This window comes from Aplysia californica, unplaced genomic scaffold (assembly GCF_000002075.1).
Source record: "Aplysia californica isolate F4 #8 unplaced genomic scaffold, AplCal3.0 scaffold00657, whole genome shotgun sequence".
Classification (NCBI taxonomy): domain Eukaryota; kingdom Metazoa; phylum Mollusca; class Gastropoda; order Aplysiida; family Aplysiidae; genus Aplysia; species Aplysia californica.
This window is the reverse complement of record NW_004797927.1, coordinates 66,261-78,679: the sequence shown is the minus strand read 5'-3', so window position 1 is coordinate 78,679 and position 12,419 is coordinate 66,261. Positions and strand designations below refer to the sequence as shown.

At 39.0% G+C, this 12,419-nt stretch overlaps 1 protein-coding gene across 1 annotated transcript in view; it reads right to left on the bottom strand.

The window, feature by feature from the left end:
• Window positions 1-121: 121 nt before the first annotated feature.
• Window positions 122-12,419, bottom strand: part of LOC101850203 (membrane-associated guanylate kinase, WW and PDZ domain-containing protein 1) — a gene marked incomplete at its 5' end in the record, with an annotated part of 56,934 nt that continues 44,636 nt past the window's right edge. Inside the window, 5 exon segments of the mRNA XM_005108063.2 lie at window positions 122-8,901; window positions 10,453-10,750; window positions 11,114-11,168; window positions 11,482-11,543; window positions 11,963-11,991. Of these exon segments, the coding sequence (XP_005108120.2) occupies window positions 8,612-8,901; window positions 10,453-10,750; window positions 11,114-11,168; window positions 11,482-11,543; window positions 11,963-11,991 (734 nt within the window).

Here is a 12,419-nt window from a genome sequence, read left to right as displayed (position 1 = left end):
GAAAATGTAGAAAGTGCAGACCACATCAGCGTGCCAACCAACCATGTGGAACCAAAAATGATAATATTAAAGATACAAGAAATTTCTAATAGAGATAATAACAAAGATACAACAAGCTTGATATATAGCATATAGTTTCTTTATTGACTTGTGTGATTTATAATGTAAATGATTATATACAAGACCTATACAAATATGGTTAAAATAATGAGGGGAGATAAGTCTGGGCATTTGGTATGCACAATCCAACTGGACATATCTTGTGACAATGTACTCACATGGGCATACACACATGCACACGCACACACAAAAACTGACATGCACACACACATTCATAAACGCACACATATACACACACGCACACACAAAGGCATTGTATAATCTCAGGCATACACACACATTAAATAGTGATCAGTATTTGGTAACAAATAAGGCTACAAACATGTGTGTCTCACGTTTACAACCCCCCCCCAAAAAAAAACAACAACAACCCAACAACAACAACAAAACAACAACATGGCAAAAATAAAACATGTTGCATCATCAGTCAAACACATTTTTGATTATTAAATAGTCAACCACCGGAATTGTATTCTTTCTGGCATCCATCTTCACAACAGAGTCCCGACACAATGTGGTCCACGACCTCACACCCTTAAGCCAAAACCACCAGCACGACCAACAAAACTTTCTGCAACGGCAACACAAGACAGAACACACCTAGTCCATCCACCACAACACACAAGACTGTTTGTCAACACAACACAGCCTTTGTCAAATTAGAAAAAAATAAAAGGCATTAAAACAAATTACTTTACAAGTTTAAAATATAAAATTTTCAGATTTAAAATTTAAATTAAAAAACAAAACAAAAACAAACCAATTGATGAGAGCATCAACCGAAGACAGACATGCGTTTTGCAAAGCATCTGTTCAGCTTGAAACCTTGTTTTTGGAGAACAAATGAAGACTGTAATGGAGGACAAAATTTTTGTCAGTACCACTTCATTTTTTAACCCCCCCCCCCCCCCCCCCCGGACCAAATAGCAAAGGTAAAAGAAAACAGTAGATGAAGTGACTGTTAACACAATGGCTGAATCCTGAAGTGTAAGTTTAAGTAGATGATTTACGATTGGCACTTACTTAGTACCGTACATTACCAAATCCAAATGACACTGCTAAAATAAAACGGAAATAATATATAAGAGAAGAATAAGCAAAAGTTCTACGACAACATGACAAAATCAATGGCAAAAGACTGAAACAACTATAAAGCAACACCATCTATAGTTGCAGACACATTCTAAAACCATGACCAGTTAAGATCTTTTACAATAAAAATCTCTTTTTAAACTGTATATTTCCGACTTTGCAAGCATTGTTAAACACACATATCTCTTTAAACATGTATTTTAGTGTTTAAACATGTATGAAATCAGCCCGATTTTTTTCCCCAAAGAGACTATACAATCTCCATAAACTCATACTTGTATATTCAAAAATGGTCAGATAATAACGTTGTTCCACTCACTCACTAACAACTGTTTCTTTCAAAAGGGTCAAAACATTTCCAAAAAATAGTCATCCCTACCGCCTCCCCTAATAGATATTTCAACACATCTTTCTAGATATTTCAACACATCTTCTGGAGGCAAAAACTAAAATGTTTCCCAGTAGGCTTAACGAAAATTCAGAGGCAAATCTAAATATACGAGACAAGAGTGGACTTGGCTTGGCATGACTTGGCACTTGAAGGTTCATTACATACAGTACCATATAGATAAAGGCATACCTCTGTACATATTCATACAAACAACACATTCTTTAGCACACAAATACACAAACAGACACACCCATACATATCAGGACACGTCAGTATGTACACACTATCAAATTTCTCTAGACACACAAACACCCATACACCCTTGTGCTCGCTCACACTCACACAACTTCTCCCCACATTTCTGCCTCACATATAGTCCCACCCACAGGCTGATCAAGATAACCAAGAAAAATGAAATACAATCCGAGTTCTCTTCTAATACTGTAGAACCGTATAGGAAATGTACAGTTACAAAAGGAAGATAAAAGTCATTTGTTCGTAGGTTTACAAAAGAAAAGTATCAATGATAAAAAAAGGATGCATGCACACGAGAAACAAAAAGGGTTTTCTTAAAGAAAAAAAATTGAAGAAAAACAAAAAACAAAAAAAACAAACAAAACCAACAAAGAATAGTGAGAATCATTGTGAAAAAGAAAGGCACTTCAAGTAGGAAAACTAAATACCAGAGACTTATTCTCCACAGTATGCTGTAGTAAAAACCATAATTCTCTTATCCATAGGTTGTAATTTTTTTCATAATCACCCCCCTGCCCCACCCACATTCAAACACATGCACAAAACAAACACATAATTGAACCTTAAACAAAACCCAGTGAAAATCATACACCCCTTAGGTCACTGGAAATTTAAGCCCCCCCGCCCCCCCCCCTCCCTTAAAAAATCCAACCAACAAAGAGGGTACGCGAATAAATATATTGGTGGGGGTAGGGGTTGTTTATGAAGAAGTGCACGTTTGCTTCATTCATCGTCTTGACCACGGCGTGCGACAGCAAAATGTGTTCTATTACAGCCAGTGACAACCATGACAGGGCGCTGTGATATGTACAGGAGGGGCTCAGCTCAGGTCAAAAGTCATCCTAATCAACTAACAAGATGTCACCTAAATGACTGCAAAAACTGGTTGAGTTCCACTTTTTGTCATCATCTCTGTATCTTTGTAGTGTTTTTCTTTAAGTAGGTGTTTTCAGCATCCCCATCCATACAATTAAGATCATGTCATTTCTGTAAAGGATTTAATAAATACCAGAATAAAAAATCAGGGAAATTGGTGGATAAAGTCACAAACGACAACAAGATCAAGTTGCTGTTTTTCAAAGACGACTATTTTGAGAGAAAGAGACGTCAAAGTTTGAACGATATTACCTTCGCTGACCCCAAGAACACTGGTGTACTGCTCCTCAATAAATTGGTCCAAGGCAAGAAAGGCATTGAATAGTTGAAATATTTGCAGTTATCTTTCACACTGAAAGAAAACTGAAGGGTAGAATTCAAGTAAAAACTCTTTACTGAACTACCAATTATTGGGTAAATCTATTTATTCCAAGCTCCAGCAAGAAATAGCCCTGTATGCTTTTTGAGCCTCCTTTTGAGCTCCGGTGGGGACGAAAACTTTTTGTGGAGAAAATATCAGCCTGAACTACTATGAGAGGTTGTTTTTTTCACGAGCTGCTTTGTTGAATTCAATTGTGCTTCACCGTAAGTCACCATGACAACGGTCACATCTCTCCAGGACTAGTTCAGGGGATAGAAACACTGAAAAGGAGAGGAAGAGGCAGACCATACAAGAGAGTTCACTGAGCATCTATGTTTACGAGTGATCCTTTGTATGCGAGAGATACACCAACAAAGAGAGGCACAGAACATGCATAAGAGTGGCTGTGAACTACAGAGATAGAAGGAATTACGTTTTTGCACTAGTGAAAGGTCATAAGTCATTGAATCACAAATATAGGCCTCAAGAAGAGGAGAATGGTATACTATGATTAAGAAGAAGCATGTTTGGTGTCTGTGTAATGTTTAGGGTCTTTTTTTATTGTGGACGGGGAAGAATGAGAGAAATAGAATGTTCAGTATGGCCATAATGTGATAGGGAGGACAGACGATATGATTTTCTTAAAAGTCGAAAGGTTCAATTTGCGTCCCAGACGTTATTCAGACCAAAACCCCATAGGTAAACAAACAATTGTATAAGACCCTTGACCTTATAATAATGATAATTGCATTTATTTAGCGCATTTCCACACTCTACAGCATGATTTCTGCGCATAACAACTATTTCTACCTTGTGTGACAACATGACAGGACTTCCAGCTTCAATCACTCACATCGTGAACACACTACAAAAATTGGCAGCAAACGTCCAGCTAACAGCCGCTTGAGTAAGAAAAAGCTTGCCAAGCTATCACAGAGGCTGCCCACATACCACGGGCAGCAGGAGACCAAAAAAAAAAAAGCAGCAAAGAATTCTTGTACCAAATACTACACATCATAGTAATGTAAAAAAGTATGTCAAGCATTTACAGCCGCATCATAAGACACAAATTATTACTTTCTGGGCTCGACCGGTCCAGTCTCCAACAATTGTTGATCTGCATAGCTTTAAGTTGTGTATTTGTATTCGTGCGTGTATAAACAGTGCTGTGTGACTCGGACGGTCCACCCAAAAAATGCATTGACGAGACACAAAGTGGGAGCTCTCTGCAGGAGGAAGCTCAGCTCCACAAAGACAGATACCATGAAGGAACTTTCTACGTTCATCTCTGAGAATAGATAGGGGTTGGTTGCAATAAAATAGACAGGGTTGGGCACAATGTTGCAGAGTCCAGAAACGCTCATTTCAACATCACAAGAAGGGTTGCGTAAAAGCCTCATCGCATGAAATTCACATTGGACATTTCGGGCACAAAATCTTTCTTTCACATGCACACCCAAGCACGTACGCACAGACTGCACATGCTCGTGAGCCCAAACACACAAACACAGACTGAGAGACTAACAAACCACATCTTGCCTGAAACATACAACATAAATTTCTTGTGTAGAGGCTTCTCTACTATCTTGAGATTTTCTCATCCAGCCTCTAATAATTTCAACAGTTTATTCTTGTTTCAACAGAAAAGAAAGATTTGGTTCTATTTATGGGCAAAGAGGATCACCTGCTATTAATTAATGGCCCATTTGGATATACATGTAGGTGGACGATTTGAGAATTTCAACCTCCAAAAGGTGCCAAATAGGTGTTAGATATAAAAAAGTTGACATGCCCTCGTCTACGATAAAACTACCTGCTCTAAAAGACCCACACTTTCCTCCTCTACAATGGGCGGCTGTCTTAGACATTTTTTGCAGTATTTATTCATAAATAGATTTAGAATTCTAAAAAACCGAAGTAAATGTCAGACTTGATCAGTTAGTGCCCAATACCATCACCTTATCAACCTGGGACCTCTTTCTCCATACAACTACAACATTTCAAGTGAAAAAATACAATAAGGTCAACTGTACATTATTAAAAGCAACAAAAACTGTGACTCGCATCTTCATAAAATCACAATGTTCACGAGATGATGTGTACAGACTTGTTCAATCTCTCCACCACAACCAAAGCCTTTATGAAAAACGTCAATTAGTTCTTTAACAATTTCTTTCCCACTGTACTTTCTCTCTTTCATCCCATTCCCTTCAAAAAGAAGTTTTGTGGATATTCTTTTGAATCTTTCTTCATCATGATCAAGGAGAAATAGCTCAAAGATAAAAACAAATGCAGGAACCACTTGGAATTAAGTAACGTCATAGACTCATTAGTTTGGAATGACTGTATTTAAAACAGGAAAAAAAACTACCAGTGTCAATACATTGAGAGAAAAATAAACACATGCGAGGCGAGTAAGTTACTGCAAGACCTGAAGCACGGGGACCCATAATTAAAGGAGGGGGGGGGGGGAGGCATTCGGAGTACTAGGCATGGACTAACCAAATGTCGTTCCCTAGATAAATGTAGATATTTTAAGTCCCCATCGACACAATTTAGACAATTTACAATTCTCTCAAAATAGAAAGCTATTTTACTTTCAAATTCTATCACAACATAATCTTTATGTCTTCAAAATAAGCAGCTCCAAAAGCTCACCTATCCGAGAAATGTGCGGATGGAGTGAATAACCACTTCTAACAGACTGTACACATCATTCTGAATTTTGGGCACAGAACCAAACAATAAACCACATCCACCTGTGCTGCTGGCAAGGAGAAATATTTTCCCACAAAAACAAAACAAGACTCAAGCTCACAACAGTACTCATAACAAAACTATCTGCGTAAGTCTACATACGTATGACCTCAATCCAACGTCAAGGTCACGAGTAGGACAACATTTTTCAGCGAGGTCATTGTGACCAATCACACGTCAGGCTGCTGAGAAAATTCCTGAGTCTAAAATACCATACCCATCATCATAGAATTGTTCAAATTCAGTTTATAAACAACAACAGACAATGTTCATTATAACACAGTGACAATCTACAAGGGGGAAATAAAATTAAACTAGTGTTCTCTGCACAAAACTTTCACTGTCACAGTCGATAAAATTATGTATAGTCGGGAATATGAAGCAGAGAAAAAATGTACAAACTTTACAAAGCAGAGACAGTCAGACACACTAGGAATATCGCCAACTCTGCATTTGCCGCACACAAGTTTTTGTACACTTTCGGTGGGTCTACAGGGTATACGGGACAGACGATGACTTGGCACATGCAAACCTCGACCACGCACTGCCTGTCATTTCTTGACTCTCCTGACCAACCAAACACATGTACACAAGGGTTATACAGTCGAACCTGCTCTAAGAGACAAACGCTTTCCACCTCAACATTGGGCAGTTGTCTTAGACATTTTCTACAGTATTTATTTAAAAATCCAGTCCGAAGAGAAAGACCCAATATTTCCTTTATTACAGTTTGTTTCTCTTAAGGTCAAAGGTCTATGATACTGGTACAGGCTTGTAGTGCACCTGTCCACCTGACAATGGCTACAAGTCATTAGAAAAAGAAAAGGACAATGGAGACACTGACAGAAGAGGAAGCAATAGAACACATCAGAGCATTTACCAACCACCCACTCAATATTGAAACAGCAATTGCTGGTAAAAGGCCACCCCAATACCCCCAAAAGTATAAAGCATTTAATAAAGGCTCAACAGACATTAAGGAAGAACTTTTATGGAAATCCGCTGATCTGCCAGTATCATTTGATCATTGAAGAGTCAATCAGCCCTGACCACCCCAATGTTCCACATAAAGTGAGCGATCAAGCAAATATTTTTTTCTCATTCCCAAAAATTACTTTCGGCCCTTATAATTTTGTGGTCAAATTTTGCCAGACTGTGAACCATGAACGACTTGAAACATTTTCTTTTCGCCTTTGACATCAAGATAAAAAAACCCCACCTTTTAGAATAAACACATCTTTTCTCACAACCAAATCTGTAAGTAGAGTGACAAAGGACACATCACTAACAAAGGTAAAAAATGTGGAAATTTCTCCATGTGGTCTTATATATTCACTGATAATGTCACAACTGTTGAACATGAGAACGTGTGAACCTTCCACAGGAGATTGTAAAACAAGAAATGTAATTCCACAGAAAAATTATAATTATTTAGGAAGAAGGTTGCTCCGAAAGCTAATCAAGGCTGACAGGGACACAACATTACTGCAGATAAACTGACAGACTGGATTTAAAATATCTTCCCATTTGCGACTCAAACTCGCTTCCATCAGAGGGGATTAACAAAAAAAAGCACTTTTATTTTACCAACCGAAAACTGCATAGAGCGCATCTGCACAGAAGTACAACAATACAGCAGAGATTTACTTTGCTTGGATACTAATTTCAACATCACCTCTACTTGCCTCATCTTTTTGGTCTAAAAATAGAGCCTCTCTACCGTCGCCAGAAAAATCAACATCATCAATAGGAGACATCTATTACAAATAAATAAATAAAATAAGAAGAAACAAAAAGAGAACAAGGACAGTTTGCACAAGGACTATAAGTAAAATGATCAGTAACTGTAAAAGATCTCGATTCACACCAAATTGCTGGTAGATCCCCTTGGTAATGCTGTTTTGCCTCCACCGCACTTTCACAACCTCTTATAAATAAACGAAATAGAGAGGCAGACTGAAATGAACAGTTCATCAACCAAGGAACAAGATAAACAGTTTTTAAAAAAAGCAATGTATTCTGTAAAGTTCGGCTGGGGGACCCAAATTCCCACTGAAATACATCTTCAACAGAAGCAAATATATTAAATTTCAGTAAATGTATTTCTGTAAACTTTTTGTTCAATGACACTGAAGGAATGCAGGGGCAGTCAGAGATAAGGACAAAGATGTGCGAGTTGGGTTGTGTGGTAAAATGTGGGAGTGAGTGTGCGTCACTTTATGTGTGTTCTCAAGTACGTTTGTATACATGACTGTATGTGTAGTATGTCCTGGAGCATGTGTGCGTTTGCTTCAAAGTGTGTGAGTGTGTGTGTGTGTGTGCATGAGAGTGTCAGTAAAACAATGTGCATGTGCATGATAAAACTGTGGGTACACTTGTTTGTACTAGAGTCTACCTGTGCACTACAAACTGAGTCACAGACTAGGCAGAGAGACTGCACAAGGCACTGTTTACATTACATTCAAGGACAACAAGGATTTATCTACAGACGGGAACACCAACAAAGAACATATACACATTCATTTGCACGGACAAATGGAACTCTTTGAATACCATTCAAAAGCGCTTGCTCACACAAAAACGTGTCGAAATACACTCTCCCCCACAAAAAAAATTGGCTTACACACACACACACACACCCAACCACCCAAACACACACTCTTCTACACACACACGCACCCTCACACATACAGTTCTTACAGCATGTACTAACTGTCCTATTCCACATATATAACATATTCCTAAGCTACAGCAGCCCTTCAGTAGTTGTTGAACCTCAGCTGCTGCTGCGGAGGAGGGGGAGGCATGGACGACGACAACGACGATGATGCTGCTGGTGGCGGTGGCGGGGGAGGGTAGTTGCTGAAGTAGTCGTCGTTCTGCAGCTCTGGTGGTGGTGGGGGCAGCGACTGCTGCTGTTGTTGCTGCTGCAGCTGTCGTCTGGCCATGTGCGGTGAACTGTGACTGATGGGACCGTTGGGCACAGCTGGGATGTTGGGAGGGAATAGGCTGCCGGGGGACAGGCCAGTGGGGGAGGACGGGGGACCCTCTGGGGAACACACAGACAATGGTGGATGTGAAGGGGGAGGAAAGAATAAATGAAGAAGAAATAAGTTTGCAAGAAAAAAGACGAGCTGTACTAAAAAGAATGAGGGAAAACAGAGAAAACAGATTTGTAGGGGGAAGGAAGGAAGATAGTAGGAAGTAAAAAAAGAGGAATTGTGCTAGGAAGAATGAGGGAACACAGAGACAACACAACGGATGTGAAGGGGGGAAAGAAGAAAGATAATAAAAAAGAAAAAAAGAGGAATTGTACGAGGACGAATGAGGGAAAACACAGACAACGGATATGTAGGTGGAGAAAGGAAACAATAAATGAAGAAGAAATAAGTTTGCAAGAAAAAAGAGGAGCTGTACTTAAAAGATAGAGGGAATGCACGGACAACGGATATGAAGGGGGAGAAAGGAAGATGATAAATAAAGAAAGAAAAAAATTGGGAGAAAAAGACAGGAATTGTACAAGGAAGAATGAGGGAACGCACACACACAATGGGTGTGAAGGGGGAGGAAGGAAAACGATAAAGGAATAAAATATAGGGAGAAAAAAAGAAGAACTTTACTAGGAAGAACAAGGGAACACAGAGACAAGGGTGTAGAAAAGAGGGAAAATAATAAAATAAACACAGAAGAAATGATAAATTTGGAAGAACAAAAGAGGAGTTGTACTAGGGAGAATGAGGGAGCGCATTGACAACAGATATGAAAGGGAGGAAGGAAAACAATATATGAAGAAGGAATGATGAGTTTGAGAGAAAAAAGAGGAGTTGTCATTGGAAGAATGAAGGAATGCAACAGCAATGAATATGAAAGGCGGAAGGAACACAATAAAGGAAGAAGGAATGATAAGTTTGGAAGAAAAAAGAGGTGTTGCGAGAGGAGGAAAGATGAAAAGCAAAGTCACCAACAGCATTTTGTTACAGCTTTATTGTCTTTAACTCTCTATGGATTTTAGTTTTAAAAAGTTGATCAAAGGCACAAAAGAAGTAAGATCCTGTCACCCATCTGTTCAAGTTCAGGAAGTTAGTTATTCTTAGTACATTTCTGCCTCTACCACCTTCTATTTGTGAGGCAGCGTGATGAAATCGGGGGCTCCTCAAAATAATGAAAGTGGAGAAACTGGCATTTTCCCACAGGTTTGGAAATTCTTATTGAATTTTTACCTTTTGGCTCAACACTTTTCATGTCCATTAAGGAACACACTTCTGCGTGGATTTTACCAAAAAAATGATTAAATGTAAAAATTTTTACATTTTCTGTTTCTACAGACTCTAAAGCTAAGGAAATAACTAAAATTTGGCGGCCATTTTCTCGCTAATTTTACCTCTGAAACCAAGCAACCCCACCTCCTTCAAACAACCAATATCTTGACCGGTACCAAAGATAAACGGATATTTTTTTGGGGATCAAAAGCAAGGCAAATGGACAGGCCTAATGATGATACCAATAACTCCATATGCCCTAAAACTGACCAGCCCCTGATTACACCACATCGTGACACATTAATTGTCCAGTGAGAGCAAACACTGGCAGCCCAACTCACCAAAAATGGGCGGTGGTTTGTTGGTCCTCCTCATGAGCAGCCTGACGGACGGTCCCCCGTTCTGAATGATCTCGATGGCCTCTGTGTGCGTCATGCTGTCCGTGTTGAAAGAGTTGATCTCTAGAATCTGGTCCCCGACACGCAGCCGTCCATCCATGTCCGCTGCCCCACCGTCTGCGATGCGCAGCACAAACAGAGGCATGGAGTTGAACTCGCGTCCTCCGCGGATGGAAAAGCCGAAGCCCCGAGAGCCGCGGTGAAGTTCCACTTGGTAGATCTCCCCGCTGTCGTCAGAGCCCTGTCACGAGAGAAAGAGAGAGATATGGTTGTAATGGAAACATTGGGTCTTTTCTTTTCCTTTCTCTGCTTCTATAGTAACTGGTTTACACCCGAATTAACATCATTTATTAGATCACTTATGAAGCCAGCCGCTTCAACCTGCTTGTGAGGTGAGGGACACTTGAGGGGGGGTGTAAGTTGGCACATCATCCATAATAAAGATTGAACAGTGCAGATTTTCTTTTGAAAAATATGTCAAACCCATGAGTATTTTCGTGTATTTGGACACAAATATTGTCTTTCGCACTCAATAACTTGCTTGACACTCATTGTTTTAATCTTCACAACATCTAAAAACCAACAATATAAGAAACCACCTTACCTGGTTGCTAGGTGCTCTGGGTCTGCCCAAACCACCGGCCATGCCTGGCTGATTTCTGAAATAAATTAACAGGGGCAAATGAGAGCTCAAAACAAAATATGTACCACCTTTCAATTACAGTAAGCAAGTAACAAGTTTCAGCATTACATTCAATAGTAGAGAAAAACTAAATTATATCATATCAGGATGGGATAGGCACTATACTACTGCCATCTAATATCAGTATTATAATTATTATAATTATTATTTGTACAGTTTTTGACAGCATCGTTCAAGAAACCTCAAGCCCCTTATTTTCAACTCTACCCAAACTTCCACAAGTTCTGAAAAGGACATTAATAGAGCCTGAATAGGATTTGAGCACAAACCTTTCCCAAGAGAGAATGTTTCCCGACACATCTGGTCTGTCTCCTGCTGATCCTTGAGAGCTCTGACGGAAGAAAAATCAGTGCAAAAACTGAGTAAAATAATCATGAAATTTGAATGTTAAGATTTCATCGAAACGTTTTTGATCATTTTGAAAATGATCCAAAATGAAAAAGCATTCCCAATAGTATAAAAAAGGTCTCTGCTTATTGACAGATTGATCAAGGTGACCTGAAATCACAGTGTAATGTGGAAAATCTGATTCTTCTCTCAAATAAATAATTATTCATCAAAAATGACGGTAAAAACATTGTTATACTCAAGAGAGTAACAGTCATGTTGCTTCACTTTTCTTTCACCATTTGTCTTCCAAATTTCAAACTGTACAAAGGTAAAGCATCATCAGAGTTCGAATTAAAGAGAAGAGTTAAGATGCTCAGAAAAATTAAAGCAAGCGTTTTGAAAAGGAAGATTTGTACATACCCGTTGGGATGTTGTGCTTGAATTGTCATCTGAAAGAATAAATAACAAGAAAGTAGAACTATGTTAGTATTTCAAGGCATTACAAATTAAAACAAAAGTCAACCATTTGAGAACTCTAAAAATATATGAAAAACATACTGATATAATCTAGACGATAAAGTGAGATACAAATTATACAGACACAAAAATATACAAACAGACTGAGAGCCTTCAGCTTAGAGAGAGAGAGACAGACAGACAGAGATATAGATAGATAAACAGATAAAGAGACAGAGAAAGAGAGACACGAAGCCAGACAGACAAAAAGAGGCAGAGGCAGGAAGAGATAGATACATAAACTCATACAGAGAGGGACAATCACACATACGGTACGCACTCACACATACTGAGAGAGAGACACAGAGAGAGAGAGAGAGAGAGGGAGGGAGAAAGAGAGAGAGAGAGAGAGAGAGAGAGA